Source organism: Dipodomys spectabilis, unplaced genomic scaffold, assembly GCF_019054845.1.
Source record: "Dipodomys spectabilis isolate Male_0828 unplaced genomic scaffold, ASM1905484v1 ptg000204l, whole genome shotgun sequence".
Lineage (NCBI taxonomy): Eukaryota > Metazoa > Chordata > Mammalia > Rodentia > Heteromyidae > Dipodomys > Dipodomys spectabilis.
Genome location: NW_024870881.1, coordinates 625048 through 650101, shown reverse-complemented (window position 1 = coordinate 650101; position 25054 = coordinate 625048). Strand labels below are relative to the sequence as shown.

The 25054-nt window shown below is 39.4% G+C and overlaps 1 protein-coding gene and 1 non-coding gene across 5 annotated transcripts in view; one reads left to right on the top strand and one right to left on the bottom strand.

Moving 5' to 3' along the window:
* Ntrk2 (neurotrophic receptor tyrosine kinase 2) overlaps positions 1-25054 on the top strand; it is a 371115-nt gene that overhangs the window by 61169 nt on the left and 284892 nt on the right. For 3 of the 4 annotated variants that reach the window (XM_042696232.1, XM_042696230.1, XM_042696233.1), the window contains exons 9-11: positions 13612-13647; positions 16605-16702; positions 21978-22077. In XM_042696232.1, the coding sequence (XP_042552166.1) occupies positions 13612-13647; positions 16605-16702; positions 21978-22077 (234 nt within the window). Of the gene's footprint in view, positions 1-1045; positions 1049-13611; positions 13648-16604; positions 16703-21977; positions 22078-25054 lie in introns of all 4 variants that reach the window. The other variant, XM_042696231.1, reaches the window with a different exon arrangement.
* On the bottom strand, positions 1975-2112 carry LOC122122127. Its single transcript, XR_006150117.1, has one exon. It is a non-coding gene; the product is annotated as a small nucleolar RNA SNORA8 (small nucleolar RNA).

Sequence of the window (25054 nt, the reverse complement as noted above, 5' to 3'; positions counted from 1 at the left end):
TGAAAGAGGAAAGCTGGAAATGCAAAAGTCTTCATGCCATTAGCCAAAGCCAAGTCAAGGGGCAGAGACATATGCTACTCAAGCAGATGAAGGGGAATGAATAGTTTTGAATAGGCATCTGACGTACACAGGATTTCTAACTAGTATGGTAGTTCCTAAATAAAAGGGTTATTTTGTTGCTATCATTATCATCTCAGCGTTCAATGAGATTGCATACCCTTGGTGGCAAGACTCACGAAAAAAATTACAAGCTGATGGACTGTGTTGGGTTGACTCACAATATAGTTTAAGATTTATGTTCTACCCTCTGATCCATTTGGAATACAGAATCCTGCCTCCTCCTTCATAGATCCAATACAGTGCATTTCTTCTTTTGCTTATCTGGATTGACTGAGTAGAGCTACTTAAAAAAAAAAATCAAATCTGGAGTTGTTTTTCTAGCAGTGGTAATTGGTTGGGGGAAAGATGGCAGTGCTGTGACAAGCGAGTTTCAGTGTAAGTGAGGTCCCATACCAGGGGACAATTGTCATCCCTCTTCCTAGTTCTCATATTGTCCTTTAGTATTCCCATGCGCTCAGTTTTGTTGCCCAAGTGCTTGCTCCATGGTGGAATGGAAGCTGTGTTTGGATGTTAGAACTGTACATAGCTAGAACTGCTTCTTATCATAGATAAGAGTTAGTCAGTCACTCAAAGGAGACTGGCAGAGAGCAGAGGGAAGGCGAACTGGAGACATGGAGGTATAAAACTGGGGACTGCTTGGAAGTTATGCCCAGTGGCTAATGGGGCAGAGACATGGACAAAGGTGATCCACACAAAACCACTCTGCCAAGCAATAAAGATGAACCCACCCATTTTCATTACATAGAACTTCTTATTGCCCTGGCATTTTACTGAACATTTTTCAAATATGCTTCTTTGGCATGTTCAAAGTGTGATTTGAATTATGTAAGGAAGATTTATAAACAGCACTTTGAGAGCACATAAAACAAACCAGGTTTGCATGCAACACTCAGACGCCCTTGGACATTGTAGCTATTCCCATTAGATTGTTCTCTTCATATATTCGCTTCTCTTCAATATAGCTATTTGGCTGGGCTTGCTTTAATAAAGCTCTAAATTACTGTTATTTTTACTGCCTGTGATCAACTTCTCTCAGAACTAAATCTGGAAACTTTAATTGGGAAACCGCTTTTTGTTTGTTTGTGCCTATTATTTTTATTTGTAAGTAGTTTTAGAGCTACAGACAAATTGCAAAGAGGGCACAGTTCCCAACCCCCACCCAGCTGTATCCATTGCCAATATCCTATGATAAGGTGGTACATTTATCATAATAAGAAACTATACTGGAATATTACAATTCAACCAACTTCAACTTTATTTACATTTCACTATCAACAGCATTTTGAAACTGTTGGAAATGAAACTTGATACAGGGTGAAGCTTGAGTTTAAAAGCTGTCAGAGGAAGATTCTTTGATATCTGTGTGATATAAAAGCAGTTGCTTCTATTCTTTTTTAATGAGATTTTGATGTGTATTCTTTTGAACATTGCTATATGGTGTTCATATTTGGCAGAACTGAGCTTCTCTTATTCATATGGCCTCATTTATATAGATCATTTCTGTTAGTTTTAACCTGCTTAATATTGGCAAAAGATTGTTTTCAGGAATAAATCTTGAAGTCTCTCAAGTATTCTTTTCTTTTTTAAGGTGAAAGAAAGTAGCTACTCAGAAAGGTAATATCTGAGGATCTCAGTTTGAAGCTATCCCTGGCAGGGACAAGAAAGTCCATGAAACAGTTATCTCCAGTTAAGCACTAAAAAGTTGGAAGTGGTGTTGTGACTCAAGTGGTATAGAGTGCTAGCTTAGAGCATAAAAGCTTAGTGTCCAGGCCCTGTGTTTCAAGCCCCAGGATCTTCTTCCCACTCAACCACTCCCCCAAAAAGGGGAGGAAACAATCCAGCTAATTTTTTTTATATTGTATCAATAGAAATACCAGGTTTACCATGGACAAAGCCAAGAAAACCAATGATGCCAGATATTGAATTTCTATTGCACTGTCCTTTGAACACATCAGCAGGAGGTATTGCTGAGTGCAGATACCATACAGTGCACCAGCTAAATTTTTATAAGCATGCTCTCTCTCCTTTTTCCTCTTCTTATTCATTTATTCATTTTATTAGGTCTTTAAAATATCAATATCTGCTTTGGAAAAAAGACCTATTTGTTTTCTCTTTAAGTATTTATTCAAGGATCAGTGATCAAAGAGTAACAAATAAAAGTAGAAATGATGGCGGCTTGGCCCAGGGTGACAATGGAAATAGCTGGCTCACTAGACCAGTAAACAGTGTGACCAATGAGAGATTGACCTCAGTTGACTTGTGGGGTGGAATCTTTGTGGGTATTTATGAGATGAATGAGATTTATGAGATTCATATCACAACATTCAGATAATGGCCTTATTTAGAAGTGCTTTCTTTTTTCTTACCTCTCTTTAAAAGAAGCAAAAAAAAAATAAACAAAAAAAGAGAAAGAAAAACATTTCCCTGAAGTTCTTTCCAAGTTTAAGGTTAGCAGGTTGAGTTTGGCTTTATGTTCTTTCCATGTTACTGTTAACATCAGAAGTTTAGTGCACACAAATCTTTTTGGTAAGAAGTGTCTACTTGGGGAAATGGTGGCCCATTTCTGTAACATCAGCACTTGGAAGGCTGAAGCAGAAGGATCATGGGTTCAAGGTTCAAGGTACCTAGTGAGACCGGAAACAAAATGAACGAGACAAAATGCTTTATTTTTAACCACAGTGGTTTTGATGAGGTGCCTTTTATTTTTAATTTCTTTTTTATTGCAATTTCCTGTTTCACAAGGAAGCAGGCAACCTGGAATAACCATGAAGCTCTTTTACATAGAGCCAGAAGAATAATGGGTCAAAATCCTGGCATCTCTTGGAGGGCATGCCCTTCATGCAATTTACCACTGAGATGCCAGAGGATAGTTACATTGCTTAGAAATATCATTTTGAAGGCAGAGAATGAAGATTGTTGAAAAAGAATCAAATCATGAATAAAAGCAAATCAACAAAAGTCCCTACAACAGAAATTGGTGAACAAGGAACAAGATGGGCTGATTGGATGTTCTGCTAGTCTTGGTTGTCTTTGACACTGGGTGGTAGAGAAACTGCATGAATGAATGGCAGCAGTTCTTCACTTGGAGGAAAGGTCGGGCAGTTAGACCTGCAGCCAGCAACAATCCAGACCCAGGGGTGCCATTCATAAGATGTGAGGGCATGAGGCAGGCATTAAGGAGAGAGACCTAGCAAATTAAAATCCATGTGGAATGTCTTTTGAGGGTGCTAGGACCTCACAGATATGTTACTATGGAAACAGAGATGTTACCTGATCATTAGATATCACTAGTGCCTTCCACAGGGTCATTGAGAAAGAGAGAAAGGATGTCCTCAGACCCTAGACACTGCACTGAGCATTTTGTATTTAATATTTAAGTGCTAAAATCAGTTCTGGCTAGTCTGGGGTACAGTATTTTAAGGACAAAAGACAACTTTCAGCTTCCAAATGAAACCACCATCATGTTCTTCTTTGTAGCACACTGAAAAGCACAACCAGGGACTATCACATCAGCTTTACTTTATTTTTATCTTCCTTTGTACCAGTAAAGTCAGTTCACTGGGACTAGTCTTCCTTGGTTCTCAGCACAGTAGTCAAATAGTTTCCCATACCTTATTGCAAATTACCATTGATGGGGGATTTTGCACTATTAATTTACTTTATTTCATTTTTAAATACACATTTTTGAGACCCACCTTTAGCAATTCTGATTTAGTGGCTCTCAGACTGGATGTTGTGTTTTATTCTTCTTTTTATGAGATCCCATAAGTAACCAGAGGTGAGTGTCATTGCTCTGAGCCATACAGGGTTTTTCTGCTCATAATTCTTTGGTGATCCTAGGCTTTAGACAGAATCTCCATTTAGAAATCATATAACCTCTGCCAGGCACTTGGACTCACTCCTATAATCCTAGGCACTCAGGAGGCTGAGATCTGAGGATCGCAGTTCAAAGCCAGCCTGGGCAGGAAAGTCCATGAAACACTTATCTCTAATAAACTGCTCAAAAAAAAAATCCAGAAGTAGAGCTGTGGTTCAGTGGTAGAGAGTTAGCCTTGAACAAAAAGAAACTCAGAGACAGTGACTAGACCCTGAGTTCAAGCCTGCACAAAAAATGAAAAGAAAAAAAAGAAAAAAGAAATCACATAGCCCATCTGAGCTAGAAACCAGTTTTCTGGATTAGATCTCAGGATCAAGTTCCTCTTCTCTCCTCCCCAAGTTCAAGCTGGCAGGATGCTGAGGGCTGGAGCTTGCTAGCGTTTTCAGCCCTTCTCCTGCCCAGGTTAAAGAAGGTAAGACTAGCAAGTGGAACTTTGCTTGCTCATGGCTTTGTGCTCTTGAGAACTGGGAATGTTTAATACTGTAAACCTGGGCTTTCTTCCATGGGAACCTTTATGGGGTCTTGGAGATTCTCATTCTTTCTTCAGTTTCCTCTATGTGAACAGACATCTTGCTTCAGCTGGTGGAAGTTAATTCCTTCCTCCAGGAAAGAGCTTTAGGTTTTTTTGTTTTGTTTTGTTTTTTTATTTTTATTGGCCATGGGGCTTGAACTCTAGGCCTAAGTGCTATCCCTGGATCTCTTCAGCTCAAGGCTAGCATTCTACCACTTCAGCCACAACACCACTGTGGTTTATTGGAGAAAAGAGAGTCACTGACTGTCCTGTCCTAGCTGGCTTTGAACTGTGATCCTCAGAACTCAGCCTCCTGAGTAACTAGGAATACAGGTGTGAGCCACTGATGCCAGCAGGAAAGGAGCTTTGTGTTATTGGGGTCCCAATGTCATTGTTCCATGTAGCCTTAGGACCTAAAACTCCCCACTAAGGCTTTCTTCTCTGCTATCTCCACATAGTACTGGAAACCCTAGTACTGGAAACCCTTGACCTGAAATCTCTGGGTGCAGGGCTTGAAGTTAAAGCAGTTGCAAACAAACATGGCTGCAGGTTGTCTTGGAACTTCCCTCAGGCCAACTCCTCGGAGCCTTCCACCTCCCAGAAACACAGTGAAAGATTTCAAAGTAGTTCTGTGGAAGCCCCCTAGAGGGAAAAGTAGTGTGGTAACACTTCTCCAAAGAAGCTTTTTATTTTTATTTTTTATTTTGAATTCTTCTTAGTCTTTCCTCCTGAGACTAGTTGAAGTCTCAAGGTGAATTAGGTGTTTCAAATGACAGGCATAGATCCAGTTCTTAGTCAGTTCCTTTGTGAATTTTACCTCTAAGTGCTTCATGTCCACATTGATGGCTAAAGACTCTGTGTTAACGCCCCATTCCACTAGAATCTAGGGATTCTGAACAACATGTCAGCTCTCTCCAGAGGTCTGAGAGACGTTATAGACGGGGATACCCTATGTAGCAGGTTACAAAGCTCAAGACAATGTAGATCCTACTTCTTAACATAGTGGCAAGGGGAGGTATGGGATGGGAAGAAGAAAGCACCACACATCCTCCTAACGAGGAAGAATACTCCAACCACCAAGAGAATGACAAAAGATAGAGAAATGCTTGGCCCTCCATTCCTGCTCCATGTTCCTCTTCGTGGTTGCTTTTCTCATCTTCAAGGATCAGCTTTGAATTCCCAGGGATGTCCCAGTTTTGGTATGAGATAGGACCCAGTGGAAGATGTGGGGAAAGGCAATGAAATCATGCACCCTGCCTCTCCCCCCCACCCCAATGTTTTCTTTTTAGAGACATCACTGAACATTCATCAGGGTAGTGATTTAGTGATTTCTCTTGGAGGTCTGGAGACCTCCAAGATTTTACTGTGAGGTAAATTTCTGTCATTTGTTGTCCGTCCAAATGGCTGTCTTCAGACTATCAGATGTATGAGCTTGGAATCTGTTACATAGCTAAGCCTGTGCTTTGCAAAAAAAAGAAGCTTTGTCATGGGGAAAAGGGTTTTTTTGTTTGTTTGTTTTGTGTGTTTTTTTTGGTTTGATTCTGTCTCATATCTGAGCCATTTTCTACCACCTCAGTGGGTGGCTTTCTCTCTCTTAAATGTAAGATTTCTGCACCTACTCAAAAGTTTCAAGTGCCCAATACATTACAGGAAGACATTCCTCACTCCCTTGCTGCCATTAGGGAAACTCTTTACCCAGAAATGCTTTTGTTATCACACTGACATTGCTCTCTTTATCCAGAAACTTGGACTCATCAAGACCTTGTTTTTCTATGTGAACATTCTTGGTCTTTAAGGAGAAACCAAAGTTGAAATTCAGTTCCTAGAAAGGGTACATAAATTCAAGCTCTTTTTGGTGCTTGAGATTCCACCCCCCCCCCGTCCCCCCCCCCCCCCGCCCGCCATTTCTTCTCCCTTTGGAAAAAGGGCTAGAGCTGTATCATAGTGAACAAAGGAAAAACATCTCCTTTCTATCCTTCTTTCGTCCCTTTTCCCTCCCTCCCTCCCTCCCTCCCTCTCTCCTTCCCTCCCTCCCTTCTTTCGTTCCTTCCTTCCTTCCCTTCCTTCCTTCCTTCCTTCCTTCCTTCCTTCCTTCCTTCCCTCTCTCTCTGTCTCTCTCTTCCTCTCTCTTCTTCTGGCTTTGGGAAGATATGCCCTGTTCTCAGTATTTATGTAGCTAGCTTTTGCTCAATGCCTCATTGACAAATTATCAAATTTGAGCCATCTTCTACCAACTAAATGGTTCTGAACAATTTTCTTGACATTTCCATAGGTGCGATCTTGCCAATGCTGCTAGTCCATAGACCACACTTTGAATAGTGAGTATGGCTTGTTCTATTCTACAGAATCTGGAGGAGCGTTTAGAAGAACTGACCCAGTACCCATTGAGATGACTTTACTTACTTCCTGAGGAAATTAAATCATAGCAATGATAAAAAACACACAAATCATGGTGTTTAGATATGCCTTCTATTGCCTTTGAAAGAGTAAGATGAACTCAATACATGGCTTATGGAGGTTTAGAAGAGAGAATAAAAGTAAAGACAGTGATTCCAGGCACATATATATATAAAGCATGGGGTTATCTAAGGATTCTCCAAAGATCCTGATGTATCCTATTTAGCTTACAGGCCAGAAATAAAGACTTGCCTAAGATGAAATTGATTCTCCTTGCGGCTGTCCTTGGAATTCAATCCTCCCTATAGAACTTCATGAAGTCTCTTCATGAACAGGCAGATATTCATGGAGACGGCGTGGAGATTAGATGAGATGCAGGTTTGCTTTTTTTTTTTTTTTAACTTTGAAGCAGAAATTAATGCCAGAAAGATCACTTACAGTTTGCCCTGACGGAGGAACTGGAGTCTTTCTTAGCATCTTCTCTTCAGCTAAGTTCCAAGAATTCTGAAGGTCAGATATTTCTAAGTGTGAACATGTTGATTCCGAGTAGATTGTCTTTCAAAGTCATTCCCCAACTGATGTCATTCTTAAGGTTTGGAACAAACCTACCAGAGAGCCAAATGATAAAATACTCTTGTTTTGAAGCTACCATTCCTTAGGCAGTCTATAAAGGGTGTTTCCCTGGCCCACTCATTCAGGAAGAATGTCACAGCTCCAGAATGCTCATTCACATAGCAGTGGGAGTTAGTGACTTATGCTTCCTAATTCAAGAGCAGTTGTCTCCAATTCGAAATGTGCGTCAGGAACAAACTATAAATATTGGAAGAGTTTTTCCCACAGCTTCTCCTGTGTCATTTTATCCAAAGATTGATGACGTCTGGGTGAACTAGAATTCTCTCTGCCGTGCTTAGAATTACTCCCAAACTCACAGATTTAGATTTGGCATCTTTAGGCCAAAGAACATAGGAGGAGAATTTCTCTTAAAGTTATACATTGAGAAGATAGAACATCATCCGCCCCTGGTGTCTATTCCTTAGGCCATTTGTCAAGATTCTTTCTTTTCTTTTGTTTTTTTCCCCTTTGGTCTTGGGAATGAGAGAAAAGAAAATTCTACTGTTTTTTTTTTTTTTTGCCTTAAATAACTGAGAAGAGTCTGATTTGGCCATCGGCATGTAGTGATCATGATAATTAAGATTTATACTTAAATCGGTCCTTCTCGGGAGGACTAGTATTAATTAATTATGCCTCCCAAAGCTCCCAGGGAGTTGCCAAGGCCAATGTTATTATCCTCCTGTCCTATGGAAGATGCCTTTGTTATAGAAAAAGAGAGAGACTCCCAATGCTGAATAGCAAATTAGTGTCTGAGGCAGGAATGAAACCCAGAAGTTGGAACCCCCCCCCCCCGTCCCCCACACACACATTGTCCCACTCAGAGTCCTACTTGCTGTTCAGAAAGGAAAGAAGAAAGGAGGATCTGACTATCAAAGTCAGACTGCCATTGTGAATTAGAAAGCCCTGTTGACCAAAAGCAAAGACAATTTATTTGAAGAGACCAGATCCTTTGCTATTTTTTATCATGTGGAACTCTTTGAAATATTTTTTTTTCCAAGATCACACTAAACAGAATCTGCAAATAGAATAGAAGGAAAAGTCTTTCTTTCTTTCTTTTAAGGGCATTAGAGAGAGACTACATGAAGAAGGAGACAGAAGTATCTTCCTGGCCTCGACCGTTATTTTTATCTTGGTGACAAAAAGCAAAAGAAAATGACTCCTACTGTCAGGCTACCTTTCTTCTCTCCATTAAAAAATCCTTAGAATGAGCATTTCCTTTAACTAGAGAATCTTACCATTAGTAAGTCATAACGGTTTACTCATGAGGATTTACAGTCCCAAGATATAGTGGCAACTGAGTTTTGGAGCTAAATGGAACGATCCTTTCTTTACGTTAGTGTGGAATGAAGAGGCTGGTTAGGGTCTTTGCTTTGATACTGGAGAAAAAAGAAAGAGTAAAGTCTCAGCACTCTCAGAGGCTCAGGCATTGCCAAGTAATCCCGGGTCTCCATGAGGAGTGCATCTGTGATGTGATGCTCTTTTCACATGGGATGCTCAGGCTTCACTCCGGATCTGTGGCCAGTCACTTGCCATTCCTGACAACATTCATGAGGTCAAGAACAAAGCAAAATTGCACACAGCACCTTAGGACAAACTGGGCCCTTCAGAAATAAGAATCTATCCATGCATCAAGGAGAACTTGATCCTCACCTTCATCATAAAATGTTGTGTCTTTGACATCTGATTGAGGGATGAAATAACCTGCTGCTTATGGAAACTAGCAGTGGATTGAATTTTCATATTTTATTCCAGAGTTTTCCAGCATGATGCTTTAGGACTTGATGGACTCTTGCTGCCTAAATCATATATTTTCTATCATATTCAAGGAAATAGAATAATGCCTTTTAAGTCTCTACTACCAGAGTACGACTCAAGCCAGATGTGACACATTCATCTTTCATTTATTCTCTTGGTTGGATTTATTTCATTCACAGTGAGCTTTTAGTACTATCTCCAATAGGGCTACTTAATTTCAAGTACATAGTAGTATATAATAAAATATTTAGATTAAGTTAAAGGAATTTGTTTGGAATTAGATAAAGATGGCAGGAATATTTTCCAAATGTAGCTATTATCAGGAGTCAGAAAGGAAAGAGTATTTTCTTTCTGTGTCTGCATTTAAAATGCATTACACCTCCTTGTTTTTCATGAATGTGAGATCTGTGCATTCCTGTGCTGAGCTTCCTCAACCTGTGTCCACAGAAACATTTCCTTCTTGTGGAGAGCACAGTCCCATCACGTACAGTGCAGTATGCTAGGAAGGGAGGGGAAGGCTACCATTCTTCCTCCTTCACTGTCTTCCTGCAAGTTTCAGAATATTACACTGAATTTGCTTATTTCTGACAATGAAAGCAAAGTGGCAGCATTTCGCATGCATCTGGGAAAATGAAATTAGAAAAGAAATAGCACTTTTCAGAAAATTTAAATGTGGCCTAATTGTTTCGCTTGGGAGCTTGGAAGGAAAAAGTATGCATGATATGAATTGTTAAGTCTGCAAAACAAACTTTTTTTTCTAGATTCTAGGTTAACCTGTTTGTGATTCCCACCTCACATTTGATGTTCTTTTTTTTTCTATTTCCAACATTTGTTATATTGAATTGATTTGATGTTCTAGGATCTTCCTAGAGACTTTATGTGGGTAGGTGTTTGGGTGTTCCCTTTCTGTGAAGTAACCTATGCATCATTCATAGTCACTGAGATCATTTTAATATGTGGCTTTGATAAATATGACTTAGAATGGGTCTTTTTAAAATGTTTTCATGGACTTGTGTGTGTAAAAGTAAGTGATGACTCAAGTTACCCATACACAGTGAGACCAAAAGAGAATAGTCTCAGGAGAAAAGCACCAAATTACAATACCCAAGCACTTCTTCATTTGTATATAAAATAATAGGCATACTGAAAAGAACTCCAAATTTAAGGAAACGAAGACCTCTTCTTAATTTGTCCTATCATTTTTAGATGACTGTGTATTCTTTACCTCCTATATGGTATATACACGTACACATCTGAGGGAGGTGGGAGCAGAGGACAGAATCAGCAGAAAGCGGGTGAAAAATACAGCACAGGGGCCCACCAACTGCACTGGACATTGATGAAAGTGAACTAAGCAACTCAAGGGTGGTGATGGGAGGGAGGGAATGAGAGAGAGAGAGGGAACAGCTGATACCAAGCAAAAGGAAATAAATGTACATGTCACCTGATTTATACAAAACATAGTTTTATTGTTAAAGGTCATAGAGTTCATAAGCAATGTAGATTAAGATAATAATAATTATCATTTGTGAAAATTAAAAGGTATTTGTGACTTAAAAAAAACATAAAAAAATAAATGATGAGCCAAGTATGGTGGCCCAGACCTATAATCCTAGCTATTCAAGAGGCTGAGATCAGGAGGATCATGTCTCAAGGCAAACCCAGGCACAAAGTTGATGAGATGTCTCTCAACTAATAAAAATCTGGGTGTGGTGGTATATGATTGTCATCCTAGCTATGTAAGAAGAATAAATAGAAGGATTATGGGCCAGTCCAGACAAAAACAAGACCTTATTTGAACAAAAATAAGGAAAGCAGAAGGGGCTGGGGAATGGCTCAAGTGGTAGAGTACCTGCCTAGCAAAAGTGTCACACTGAGTCCAAATCATAATACTACCAAAAATATATGAATAAGTTAAATATAATAAATGTTGATCCCAGACCACTCCTGGCATGTGTGAGATTCATGAAGACACGAAAGGGTTAGTTGTGAAGATCTCATATTCTGGAGAAAGCTTTTGGGCCTGGACAAATGGAATAAATCTGGCAGGGACTGCTCCAATTTTAGAACTTAAGTTCAAAAGTTGCATGAATCTCCTTAGTCTTGGGGCAATCTAATCACTCTAGAACCAATTAAAGTTCTCATACTTACAATCCAAAATATTATAATCCAAGCCAGAAACTGAAATAAGATAACTTCTACCTTCCTATCTGACAAGAATATGTTTATAATGACCTGGAACAGTGGGCTTGAAGTTAGATTTCTCAGGCTCTTGGAATTCATTTGAGAACATAGTGGTATAGTGGGGCTGGACCCAGACCATTGGCCTCTGACCTGTGACTCCAGCAATCCAATGAAAGGTTTTCCTGGTGTGCATGTGGTCAGCCCAACCCACCTCTTCTTTTTTTCCTTATCTCTCTCTTGCAGTTCAGACTGAAGGTTTTCACTGAGGGCTGGGGATGTGGCTCAAGTGGTGGGGATGTGGTTCAAATGGTAGAGTGCTCACCTAGAAAGTTTACACCATGGGGACGTGGCCATATTGATAGTCAGGCATAGGTTTGGGGAAGATAAGAAGAGGATTCTGGGTCCTGGACATATCAAGTGAAGTTTAGAAATGAGGGGTCTCACTGGAACATGTGTACCCTTGCAGACTAAGACTCTATGTAGAGGTAGGTGCAGAATGAGAGGATTGCAGAGTAACATCTCAAATACCCTATTACTGAGCAGCTCAGAGAATGGTTTGCTCCTTTGAGGTTTTAGAACTTACTCTTCAGTTGGGGTGGTAAATCCCCCATGGGGTAGGAAACCTCATCTGGTCTGGAGTCTTTTAGTCTTTGCAAAAACGGAGGACTTCAGAAAATGGATGGGTGCTCTGCAGATGACACCAGCAAGTCTGATCCTGGGACCACCTTAGGGCTCTTAGTTCAAGGGAAAGCTAAAGTCTCTTTTCAGGAGTGTCAAATCAACTACAAATAATCTTGATAATGCATATTGAGATTGTAACTGGAAACCACCTGGGAATGATGTTGAGGATAATAAGGCTCCTGAAAATACAATTGAGATTTACACGTGTCAAGCAGGTAGCCACACAGGCTGGGTACTGATCTATTTCACGTGGTTTTGTCATAAGCTATCCTACAAGAAAAGTGTTCCTGGAGTTGGGAAAAAAGCAAGAACACCACAGCAGTTTGCGGTATCTCTAAATCAAAGTACAGAGCCATCCATTTAATTTTTTTCCTTGGTAAACAGATAGTCTCCTAATTGAAATGTGTGGAAATGTGAACATTAGGGAAACTTTTATTTGATTCTTCATTTAGACCTACCTCGATTTTTCCCAGGGCAATTCATGGGCAGAAACTTAGCTCATTTCACTTTATTTTAATGATTTTTTTTTCCTGCTGAGTGTTCAAAAATGAAATGAAAACAGAATAAGCTTTATGCTTTACAAGTCTCACTATTTTACATGGAAAGTAGAGGCAAAAGTATATCAAAGAGTTTGGAAATTTATATTTCAGTCACTTAAGTATTAGAACAAAATTTAATATAATTGCCAAGTAGTACATAAAGACTCCAGTTAGCTGTGCTCAGAAAAGAAGTAGCAAATGTTTTTGCTACTAATTCTTGTTGGAAATTCAAAAGAATTTTAAATGTTGTTAGCATGTTTCATGGAGATGTTTGTAAGCAGAATACTTTGACCTTCCTGTTGACTACAGAATCATTCACAAAATTAAGCTGATATACTCATATTTTTTATTTGACAAAACATTCATTTAAAATCTTGTCCATTGATGATTTCAATGGGGGAAACTACATGTTATTTCTTTCAGTGATGCTTTAGGGCAAGGATAATTTGTCAACAGCCTTTGCATCTCTAGGATATCTGGGAAGAGAGTAAAGTCATGCTGTAGATGTCATTTATGTCATTTTGTCCAGTGTTAATCAAATGTTCATGAACATCATATATATCTTGACAGTAATACCCAAATAAGCAGAGAATTTTTTAAAGTGTTATGCAAATGACCAATTTCTGGGGTTAAAAATTACTAAAATTAGAGTTCATATAGTCAACCATATATATTATATACATATAATTCATAATTTATTGGGCTATGAAGTGATTTTGACTTCTCATTACTCTTTTCCTTTTTGGAGGTCTGGGGAAGAGACAGAATTTACAAAATGCAAACAAGAACTTCAGGTGTAATTTAACTTTCCTGGAACAGTATATTTGATTATGAAATCCTCAGTGTAAACTTAGCCCATTTTAGTTGGTATAAAGAGTAGTTTTGTTAACTCTAAAACGCATACTTACAAATCTTTGCCTTGTTTTGTTTTATAGGTGCAAACCCGAATTACATTGATCTCATTTATGATGGTAACTATCACATTTTCTTTCTTTTTTTTTTTTGAACAATGTTTGCGTATAATGAAATATATCAACCAAAAGAAGACCTTTAAGCTCAGGCAAATATATACGTTAAGCACTACATAGGCCAAAAAAACATCTCAAAAAAAAATCATTCAGTATTGATGGCTGTTTTCCCTTGATATTTAGAGTGCCTGTAAATAGACTTTCTCTCTCAGCCTCTGTTCTTGGAAGTAGTAAATCCATTCTGCTGGAACAGACATTTTGCTTCCACAATTGGGAACTAATTACCTGTTTAAAAGCCATGACTACCAAGAAAAGGGGGTGGGGGGGTAATATCAGTTTCTGTCTATGACAGTAAACCCAATTTAGAACTATTTCTGTTATAATGAGCAGTGTGGCTCATGGAGAGGAACTTCCAAGGGAGGGCTGGCTTAAGGCCTGTCTGTACGGGCAGCTCAACTGTATCTATCACTGGGGACTTCCATTCACCTGCTTTCAATCCCTCAGCCCACAATGCCAGCTTTGCTGAAAGCTGGTTTTCCTTATAGCTGTAACTTGAGGCTGGCATAGAGCTATTTCCACCAACACTGATGGGAAGGCGAGAAGAGAGTCTGATGGTGACACAGATTCAGGACCTTAGAGGCTCACCAAGCCCTCTTTGTACTCAGAAGGAGAGTCTGTAATCCCAGCTACTTGAGAGGCAAAGATCAAGAAGATCGTGGTTCAAGGCTAGCCCAATCAGAATGTTTGAAAGACCTCCTACTAACCAATTACAGGCTGGGTGTGGTAACATGCACCTGTCATCTCAGCTAGGATCTTGTCCAGCCTAGACCAGGCAGAAAGTAAGACCATTTATAAAAACAATCAAAGCCCAAAAGACTGAAGTTGTGGCTCAAATAGTAAGTCTCTGCCTAACAAGCCCTGAGTTCAGTTCTCAGTACTGTCACAAGAACAGAAACAAAAGCAAAAGCAGTCAGTTAAGTCATAGTCCACTGCATTACTGAGAAGAGAGGTGGGCTCACCTTTGGCTAATTAGATCCATTCCTGGAGTAAGGCTCCATTTCCTTGGAAGTGAGAAGCTTAAATCCTAAAACAAAGTGAAATACTCAGGAATGTCTGAGGGAAGGAATTCAAAAGTCCAGCATACCAGCCTTTAAGTATCTTGCATCTGCTTTGCTAGTTTGACCAAATGCCAAACATGCGTTACTGGGTATAAGAACCCATTTTTAAGCCATTTCCAACAAACCACTACTATGACCCCAAAGCTACTAACTTTAGTGAAGTGAGAGGCTACATTTCAAGATGTAGCTTAAGATTGAAGAATGGTCAAAAGCCTGTTCTTTAACTTTATATCTAAATATACATACAAACACTCATCTTTCCATTGGTATCAATTCCCATGTTGAGCCTTTGGGCAAAAATGTCATGATTTTAAACTATGAAGTTTTAAATGGTTTTAATTTTGCATGAGTGAATGACTATAACATAACATAAGCAAACAAATAAATAAAATCTGTTCACATGTGAAATCAATAAGAGTTAAGATATTTACAATGAGGGCTGGGAAGGTGGCTCAGTGGTAGAGCGCTTGCCTTGCATGCCTGAGGCCCTGGGTTCGATTCCTCAGCACCAAATAAGCAAAAAGAAAAAATCTGGAAGTGGCGCTGTGGCTTAAGTGGTAGAGCGCTAGTCTTGAGCTGAAGAGCTGAGGGACAGCGCCCAGGCCCAGAGTTTAGACCCACGACCGGACTCCCCCCCCAAAAAAAGAAATTTACAATGAATGTGGTGGGGATGTGACACTTGTCATTACCAATAAAATATCAAACCAATAATAGGTGCTTTTTTCTGTTTTTTCATTCATATTCAAAGGAGCATTTTGCTAATAAAAAGATAATTTAAATTGATTGTTACCAAGGCCAACATGAGGATTCTTAGTAGAAATGTTTACCTGGGACGGAGTTAATGAGATAGCATATTCAGGATGGAAATTAAAATTGCTATACCTGTTTGAAAGTAAAAATACAGACACTGATAATCAATATTATTTGTTCTAAACTCAAGAATCTTTTATGATATTTCATATGCAATATTACTAATGAACACTTTGATCAAGACAGATTATATTTATAAACAACTTTGTTAAATGGCAATTCCTTTGCACAGCTACTTAAAGATGATAAAAAAGTTAAAATAAAATGAAAACTTTGCCTACAAAAATCAGTGTTTATTTCTATATTAATCCAGTAGACTAAAATTGATTCCCAGAGGCCTTTGAGACCAGATAAAGTGAAAATGTATCATTACGATTCTGAGTGTTGCATTGGTCTAACTTTGAGTAGTTGAAATGGGATTATTGGCAGTTCAGAACTCTTCGAAGAAGTTCCTTTTGTGGACTCCAGTGCCCTATTGATGCTTATAGCAGGTTCCATTTTAAGCATTTAACTTTTATTCAAATGAGATGTATCTGCCCTGGGCTCAGTGCTATTCATTTTAAATCTGCACTGATGTCCAGAGCTCTGCTCTCTCTGTGCTGGCTGGCCTTAGATTAGTCATTTCCTCTTTTTTATCTGGCAAACCCGCAGTCAGACTTGGTTTCCAAAGTCTCTTCTGTGATGAGTTTTAGATGATCCATTCTCCTTCACATTTGTTTTAAAGAGGCCCTGAATAAAAGAAGTAGTTTCTTGCACACAAAGAAGAATCTCTACACCAGGTTTAGAACTTGACCAACAGAACAATGATGGAAAGATCTGGGCTGAATAAAAGTTTAGCTTCATGCAATCGTGACGCTACAGTGTATTTAACTCAGCAGTGGGCCATGCTTCTCCAGATCAGCCTGGAGCTGACGATAATTTGGAATCACTGTGATCTGCCTTGTTTTGTTTTGGGTCTTACTGTGGCCTTGTATTTGTCAGTAGCTGAATGACAACTTCGTATTTCTTCTTTACTCCTTTCTCCAATTTAAGACTCAACGGCGATGATTGACATAGAGGACACCACCAACAAAAGTAATGAAATCCCTTCCACGGATGTTACTGACAAAACTGGTCGGGAACATCTTTCGGTGAGTGGATACGCAGGTGCCTCCCACAGTGGTTCTGAGCATCTCGGATGCTTCCATATGAGAGTAACTGAAGCTGCTTCCAGAAGACATTTTGCATTGTGTAGATGTAAAAAGGCCATGACATGTTAGAAGGGTTATCAGTGGAAAGATTCAAGAAAAATGATAAATGATAGGGTCTCCAACTTCCTTGTGGCAGTAATAGAGTTTGCTCTCAGGGCCTAGGTGCTGTGCCTTAGCATTTTTGCTCAAGATTGATACTCTATCCCTTGGGCAACACCTCTATTTCTAGATTTTTGGTGGATAATTGGAGCTCAGACTACAATCCTCAGTTCTCAGCCTTCTAAGTAGCTAGGATTATAGGCATGAGCCACCAGCATTCAACTCCTGTTTCTCCTTCTATGTACTTTTGTTTTTTCAATGTGAATGTGTGCCACATTAAATTGTTAGTGGTGCCTGTTCCAAATGTCAGTCAAGGTGAGCACTAGATGGAGATCAAGAAATGATGGCTTTCATTCAGAGAGCACACTTGTCTCTTCAAATCTTTATGTAAAAGTTTGAGGGTCTACTAAATGTAGGAATCCAGCAGTTATAGGAGGATATAACATAGAAATGAAACTCATATCCTCATGGAGAAGCCTATCCTTTAGCAGAGATAGACTGTAGCTGTAAGGTGGCATTTTGTGTGGTTTCTGCAGGGTTGACACACATTGGAATTGAGGGAAAGGAAACTATAGGTTTTGTGATCAACAGCTTGTCAACTGTCCTTGGCAGAAGGGCACAATGTGTATGTACAGTCATAGGAGAAGCTGGAGATTTGGTCCCAAAGTAGTCCAAGATGTTTAGCTTTGTTTCCAAGTGAGAAGTCCCATAAGAGACATCACAGTTCCTATGGACCAATGGTGGTATTAGTCTGTCACTTCTCCTGTGCACACAGTGTGTATTGAGGGCTCTTTATTCATAGAATTATGAATCCATCCTTTTCTTTCCCTCTCTGTTGTCATGCTGCCAAAGTAGGACCTATGGGTCAATTCTGCCTCACCCTTTGTTTCTGTGCTGTTTCCAGGCTAAAGTAATTTTTACATTCTTTTAATTGTTTCGATAAGACTGAGGATTGAATTCAGCTTTGTGCTTGCTAGTACACCTTCAATTCGTTTGCTGTCTTAGTTTGTGGGATTACAAATTAGTTCCATTGTGCCCATTTTAAAAACATGGTTTTTAAAATTTCAAAAGAAGAATGATGGTTCAAGACATGAAAACTTTATGAAAGTCAAATTTGGGGACTTACCATAAATAAAGTTTTATTGGAATCCAGCCATGCCTACTTGCTTGTGTATTAGCTGTGACTACTATTGTGCTACAGTGATGACTGAAGTCACTGCAGCAAAGTTCTTATGGACTGAAGAGCTTGATCATGCTTACTACCTGGCTCTTTACAGAGACAGATTGCACAATTGCTTTTCTTTGGAGGATACCATAGCTCTAGCATGGGGCTGAGTGTGGTGGTCTATATCTGTAATCCCAGATACTTAGGAGGCAATGATAGGAAAATAGTGGTTTTGCGTCAGCAGACAGAAGAGTGAAAAAAATGCGGCATGGCTCAAATGGCAGATCTTGCTTGCCTAGCAAGCATGAAACCCTGAGTTCAAATCCTAGTGCCATCAAATAATAATGATGATGATGATTATAATAATAATTGTTGGATTTACAAGGAATTTGCAAATTTGTTTTATTCTAAGAACTATCCTTGAATGAAAACCAACCAACTATCCAGTGAACTAGTTAAGATTCACCCATGCAGTCAACTAATCAAGATTTACCCATGCATGTCTTCCACATAAAGGCCACCTTATCTCAACACATGCACAGGATATGAAACTTTGCCTTTATGGGTTTTGAAAAAAATGATTCTTCTGATCGTCATAGGGGTCTTTGTTCCTTAAAGAGTTTATATTTAGAATGACTTAAATAGGTAAGAATGTTTATTTGCAAATGACTAGCTACTTCCAATTTCCATGTTGACTTACCCATTCTAGACTTACATAGAGAAAGCAGAGAAAGAGTTACTGCTTCATGAGGAAGTAGAAGCTTTGGGAACTGAAGTATCTGCTTTAGCTCCCATATCCAGCAAAGCCTAGGGATCCTGAAAGCATAAGGAGCCTGAATTCCTGAATCTCAGCCAGAGACCTTTCCAAAAGAGCAAGAGACTGTCCCCTGGTGCTATTGAGAGAAGTCACTTAGTCTCCACGTCAACATTCTTATCTATAAATTTACCTTGAATTTAGTTCAATGTTCTCTTTCTATATATAGCATTATAGAATTCATTGAAGTCAAGAAATTTATAGCTGAAATTTGACTTCTTTCCCATGAAACATTCATTAGAAACAAAGATTTACGCCAATCATAACAGAAAGTCCGAGCACCTTAGGTAAGTGTGAGTGAGAGTGGTTTGGTTAGAATAAATGGATCTGCAACTAGTCTTGTAGGAATTGCTGCAATTCCGTGTATACATAGGCTAGTGAGGCAGAATTAAGTCTACACTCAGACATGGTCAGGAGCACTGTCCATGAGAACAGGTACTGTACACAGGTACCTAACACACAAAGGCGAGATTCATCATACTTTAGCTTGAGTTTGGCAAGGGGTCAGTTTAGTACTTTACTGTGCTCTTGACTTACCTAATACTATCTCCAGTAGACATCCTGGAAGGATACTGCTAAATGCTTTCACTTCCCTACATTCCTTGACAACCACACAGTTTGGAGAGGCAGTGTCATGCATAATTCATAGGTTTTATATCTGGACAGACTGGATCAAATTTCCAAGCTTGAGAGATCTGACCTTGGATTTCTTATTTAATTTGTCTTTCAATTTTAGTTCTACCAGCATCCTCTTCCTTACTCTTGCCAATCAATATTAAGGTATCTATTGTAGTAGACATCTTTCTAAGTCCATCATCTGTATTAACTCATTGAGGATTCGTAACAAACTTCATGATAGAGAATTATTACAGTCACCAATTTCTATGGGGAATTTACAAGATGCAGAGAAACCAACTAATTCTGAAGTCATATGTCTCCATAAGTGATACATCTAATTTTTATGCTCAGGAATAACTTGTATACTTGACAATCTCTGCTTGGTAGTTCCTCTTACTATCAGATTTATCAGTCAGGATAAGCACTGCTGCTGTAACAAGCATGCCCACACCTTAGTGGTATAAAGGCACTAGTTAAGTTGGATACTTAACTAGTCAAGTTTCACTACACGTCTTGGCTAGAGGCTCTAATCAGTCATGTTCTGGTTCTAAGACCTGATTGAGAAAGTGGCTACTGTTTGGAGAGTTGGCATTTATTAGGGCAGAGTGAAAGAGACTTCTAGGGCAGGGTTTTCCAACCTTGACTCAATTTGCACTTTAAGATGAATAATTTGAGGTAGGGGCTTATCCCGACCATATTCAGCAGTGTCCCTGGCTTCTACCCAGTAGGTGCTAGTCGCACCTTCTCCTGGGGTGACAAGCTAGAACTGGCAAATGTCCTGTGGGTGGCAACATTATCTAAGATCTCAGACTTTAGACTAAGATCTCAGACTTACAATAAAATTATCTGCCCTGCAGTAATATGTCTCCACTACAAGCAAGTCAGAACATGGGTGTTAAGGAGAAACTTGCGGGGGAGAGAAATGGTGAATGGTGTAAATGATCACATCAGAGGAAAACAGTACTACCTATTTTAATGATTGCTAAGCAGATTGACACATGAAGATCAAGTGTCTTAGTCCACGTTTTCATATCTTCCCTGATGGCTTTCATACTACACTGGCAAAGCTGAATCCTTACAACAGAGACTGTATGGCTGGAAGATCCTGTTTATTCACTTTTTGACACTTGCAGCAAAAGTTTGCCAATTTCTTGGAATGTTTATTTTAAAAACAAGACCTTGAACCAGGCTCTGGTGGCTCACACTTGTAATCCTAGCACCCAGAAGCTGAGATCTGAGAATCAAGACTCAAAGAGAGCTGGGGCAGCAAAGTGTATGTGATTCTTATCTCCAACTAATCAGCATAAAAGGCAGGAAGTGGAGCTCAAAGAGGTAGGGTGGCCAGCCTTGAGCTAAAAAGCAAAAGGACAATGCCCAGGCTCTCAACTCAACCTCCAGAATCAGCACACACACACAACACAACACACCTTGGGCTGAGCAAAACTGGACGGTCATGCGCAAAAGTGTACTTCTACCCTCATTTGGTAGGATGCAACATGTACTAATAGCATCTTGCTCATAAAACACTTCAGAGTAGCAGTGACATCAATGAGGACTGACTTCTATTTGCCTCTGACCTCTCCTCCTCCGAACTGTGACAGAATTTACAGATCTACCCACTTGTAAAACCCACACCCTTGCAATTCCATTTTTAAACTGAAAATAAAACAAAACAAAATCCTTCTTTCTGTCCTTTATTGCTCATACTAGGATGGTATGCTCAGATCTTGAGTGTACAATGTAAGAATTGTCACAAGTGGCACTCACCTAACAGTGACCACTTGCTTCCCAAGGTGCCCTACCAATTCCAACTTGTTTGGGGAAATTTTCAAACATACACAAAGTAAAATAGTAAAATTAACACCATTTTATATTTCATTAGTCTAAAAAATTGTATGTTTAGCCTAGTACTGGTGGCTCACACCTGAAATCCTAGCTATTCAGGAGGCTGACATCCAGAGGACTGTGGTTCAAGGCCATCCCAGACAGAAAAGTTAATTAGCCCTCATTTCCAAAATAACCAGTAAAAAGCTAGTTTGGATGTGTGGCTCAAGTGGTAGAGCCCCCACCTAGCAAACACTATAGCCTAAATTCAATCCTCAGTACCACCAATCAATTAATCAAACATAATAATAATAATAATAGACAAAATAGTATTTTACCATTTATGTTCCATAGACTGCCCATCTCTGTTTCCCTTTCTCACCCTTCTATCTGTCTTCCTTTATGCCTAGTTGAAATGGATGGATCTATTTATCAATCCTCTATCTCCCTACAGTAACTAGAACTACTAAAATATCCATTAGATGAAGATACTCATTTGTCCAAGCCGTCACCTCTATCTTCTGATTTATAAAGTAGGAATAACAGTAAGATCTATGTGTGGAGGATTGAGTGAGCAGATATATCTGAATAGAAACAAGTAGTAAACATTCAGTTAACAGTAGCTATCATCATCAATACCATAGAATTATAAGGAACTAATTAGCAAGATTGTCACTGGCCTCCTCTCTTCCTAGGTCTATGCTGTGGTGGTAATTGCTTCTGTGGTTGGATTTTGTCTGCTGGTGATGCTGTTTTTGCTTAAGTTGGCAAGACACTCCAAGTTTGGCATGAAAGGTAAGAAGGGTTGTGTTTATTTTACTTCTTATGTGGAATCATTTTTGGCTTATGACTAATGTTAATTACCACTAAAGAAGGAAGTGGCTAGACGGATGATGACGAGGCTTAGGGCTGAAAAAATAGCAACAAGGATATGATAGTTCAAATCAAGACAGAGCAAACCAAGACAGTGCTCAGCACTGCCACCTGCCCATGAAGACAGCTGGCCCAGAGGACACAGGCCTGTTTTCTTGAGTATCAAGTAGCTAATCATGAAGGAGGCAGAGATACAGTACAACATTGCTCCTATAGCTTTGATGATGGCAGGTGAGGCACAGTGACACAGGATACCTGGAATTCATACACCTTGTTCAAGAAGGTTCTTTCTGCTATGTATATCATTTCTGAATCTTCAGCAGTATGTTTTATCCTGCTATTGCTTTTCCAGATTCTTATTGTTCTGAAATGTAAGCCACCAGAAACAAAATAAGAGCAGCCACTGGTGGTATATTGGAACATTTGGGTATTACTGGTCTTTATTTTTTTATGTGGAAATATTCTCAGTGTATTAACACTATATTTTGGTTATATTGCCAAGAATGGTAATTGTATTTTTTAGGCCAAAAAATTAATAGAGGAAAAGGAGCTTGTATACTTCTTGTTTAAAAAGTAAGTTTTGATGATTTTAAAATAAATGATCAAAAGTTTGATGTCTAGTTTTAGCTAATGCATTATGTTGTATTTCATGTGGTCTGTAATAGCTAGATACTTGTAAGTGCCTAAAGGGGAAAGTTATAAAGGAGGATTAGTTGTTTCTTGGTTGTGTTGGGGAGCAATGTGGTGGGTTTTTATCCATGTGGTCTCTCTGAGTTGTTAACCTTGCTTGTGTACTTGGAACAGAATGGTTAAGTAGCAGGATGTTGCTGGTTATACCATGGATTTGAGTGAATGAGATCTGTTACTAGTGACCAAGGTTCTCAAATCATAAATGAAGGGGAATGTGGTAGTAGTTAGCTTAGACATTAAACAGAAGAAAAACATTGAAATCTCACCTTGACTCTCTTTAACCTGCGGGTTCCTGGCACTTTCTTAGGAGAAGGGAAAATCTTTTCATTCTCTGATTACTAATAAGAACTGGGAGAGGGCCTGCCCTGCAATGATTTCATTAATTGTACACATGCTTCTCAAGCTTGCCTTGATGCAGACGTGCTTGCTAGATGTGTAGAAGCATGGATTAAAGGGGAATCCAGAAGTCTGACTTAGGTCTGTGTGCACCTGAGAGCTGGCATTTCTACCTTTCCAGGTGATGTGGATGCTGTTTTTGCACAAGCATTTTTACAGTATTTTTTTAGAATGGCAATTCCATGTCATAAACATGGCTATCAGATATCTCTCTGTGCGTATGACTGGTGTGGAGTTGACATAGAAGCCATACTCACCCATTACTCCCCAGACTTTGTGGGGTTATCCAGGTTGAACTAGACAACAGTTCTCATCAGGCTGACTCACTGCTATGACAATTTATTAAGTGTTTTCTTTCCTGAGAAACCCCTGGAAGGTGCTCCTTTAACTAAAGAGTACCAGATTCTAGCAGTGTATAATTTTCTTTCTTGAGGGATTTAGTTTGGGATCTTTCATTTCCTGGGATTTTCAGAGAGAGGACAATTTCTAGGTTCTTCTGAGAGCTCATTTAACACTTTGTGAATCCTTGGAGCAAAATTTAGGAGCATTCTTCATGCTTGACTTAGGAATGGCACTGACAAAAGAATTATCTGTAAATGTCAACTTACTTCTCTTATGGGCTGTGATAGAAGAGGGAAGAATGGTAGAGATTTTGTTTCAGATTTTGTTTCATTAAATTATGTTTATATATTTTGTCTCAGAGACTTGTGTGCTAGTTTAGAATAGCTCTTTTTCTTCTATGTCAGTCTGTGGCATAATATGACCAAATTGAGCCTGGTCTGACATTATTTTGCAAGTCAGATGCTACTTGACCATCTTTGGACAGCTAGAAATTAAGATGTAGCTTATGCATTGAGCACAAGTGAAAACTGCATAGAAAAGGTGTTTAAAAATTAATGTAAGTTAATGTAGTTTAACTGTTATTAAAGCAAGGATTAGTGTGGAAAAAAACCTATGTCCTAAAAGGGGAAGAGTAAGTGAAAACACTACTTCCTGAAATAACTTGGCAATCTATCAGTCATGATTTCTGTGTAGCATAGTAAACTATGCGTAGCCTGGGCCAACAGCTGATGTACTGATGAGCTACTTACTCCAAATGAAATTCTTGCCCTCAGAAGCATCTTTGATGAGGTTATAACCCATTATAGCCTCTTATCATGAAAACAAATGGAGACAAAAGATGGCTGCCAGCCTACCCACAGGTGCTCATGGCTTTTACTCACTCATTCTTTGCTGTATCAGTTAGTTTTCCACAGCTACAATGAAATGCCAGAAGCTGATGCATTATATATGAAAAAGAGGTTCATTTATTTCACAGCCTTTGGAGGCAGCACGTCTAAATAGACTAGTTCAACCTCTGTGATGGTCCTAGTTTTTTTCACATCCTTATGGGAGCTTTGTAACATGAAGGGCTCAGAAGGAGGAAAAGGGAGAGATGCAGAGAGAGAGATGGAGAGAGGGGGGGAGGGGGAGGGACGGAGGGAGAGAGAGAGAGATTAGGCCCTGTTAAACGTGGAGCTAGAAAGCAGTCTTTCTTCTTTAAAAAATTATTATCTATTTAGCCGGGCATTAAAGATAAGGCTCATGCCTGTAATCCTAGCTACTCAAGAGGCTGAGATCTGAGGATCATGGTTCAAAGCCAGCCCAGGCAGGAAAGTCCGTGAAACTCTTATCTCCAATAAACCACCAGAAAACTGGAAGTGGCGCTGTGGCTCAAGCGGTAGAGTGCTCACCTTGAGCTGAAGAGCTGAGGGTCAGTGCCCAAGCCCAGAGGTCAACCTCCACGACTGACAAAAATACAAATAAAATAAAT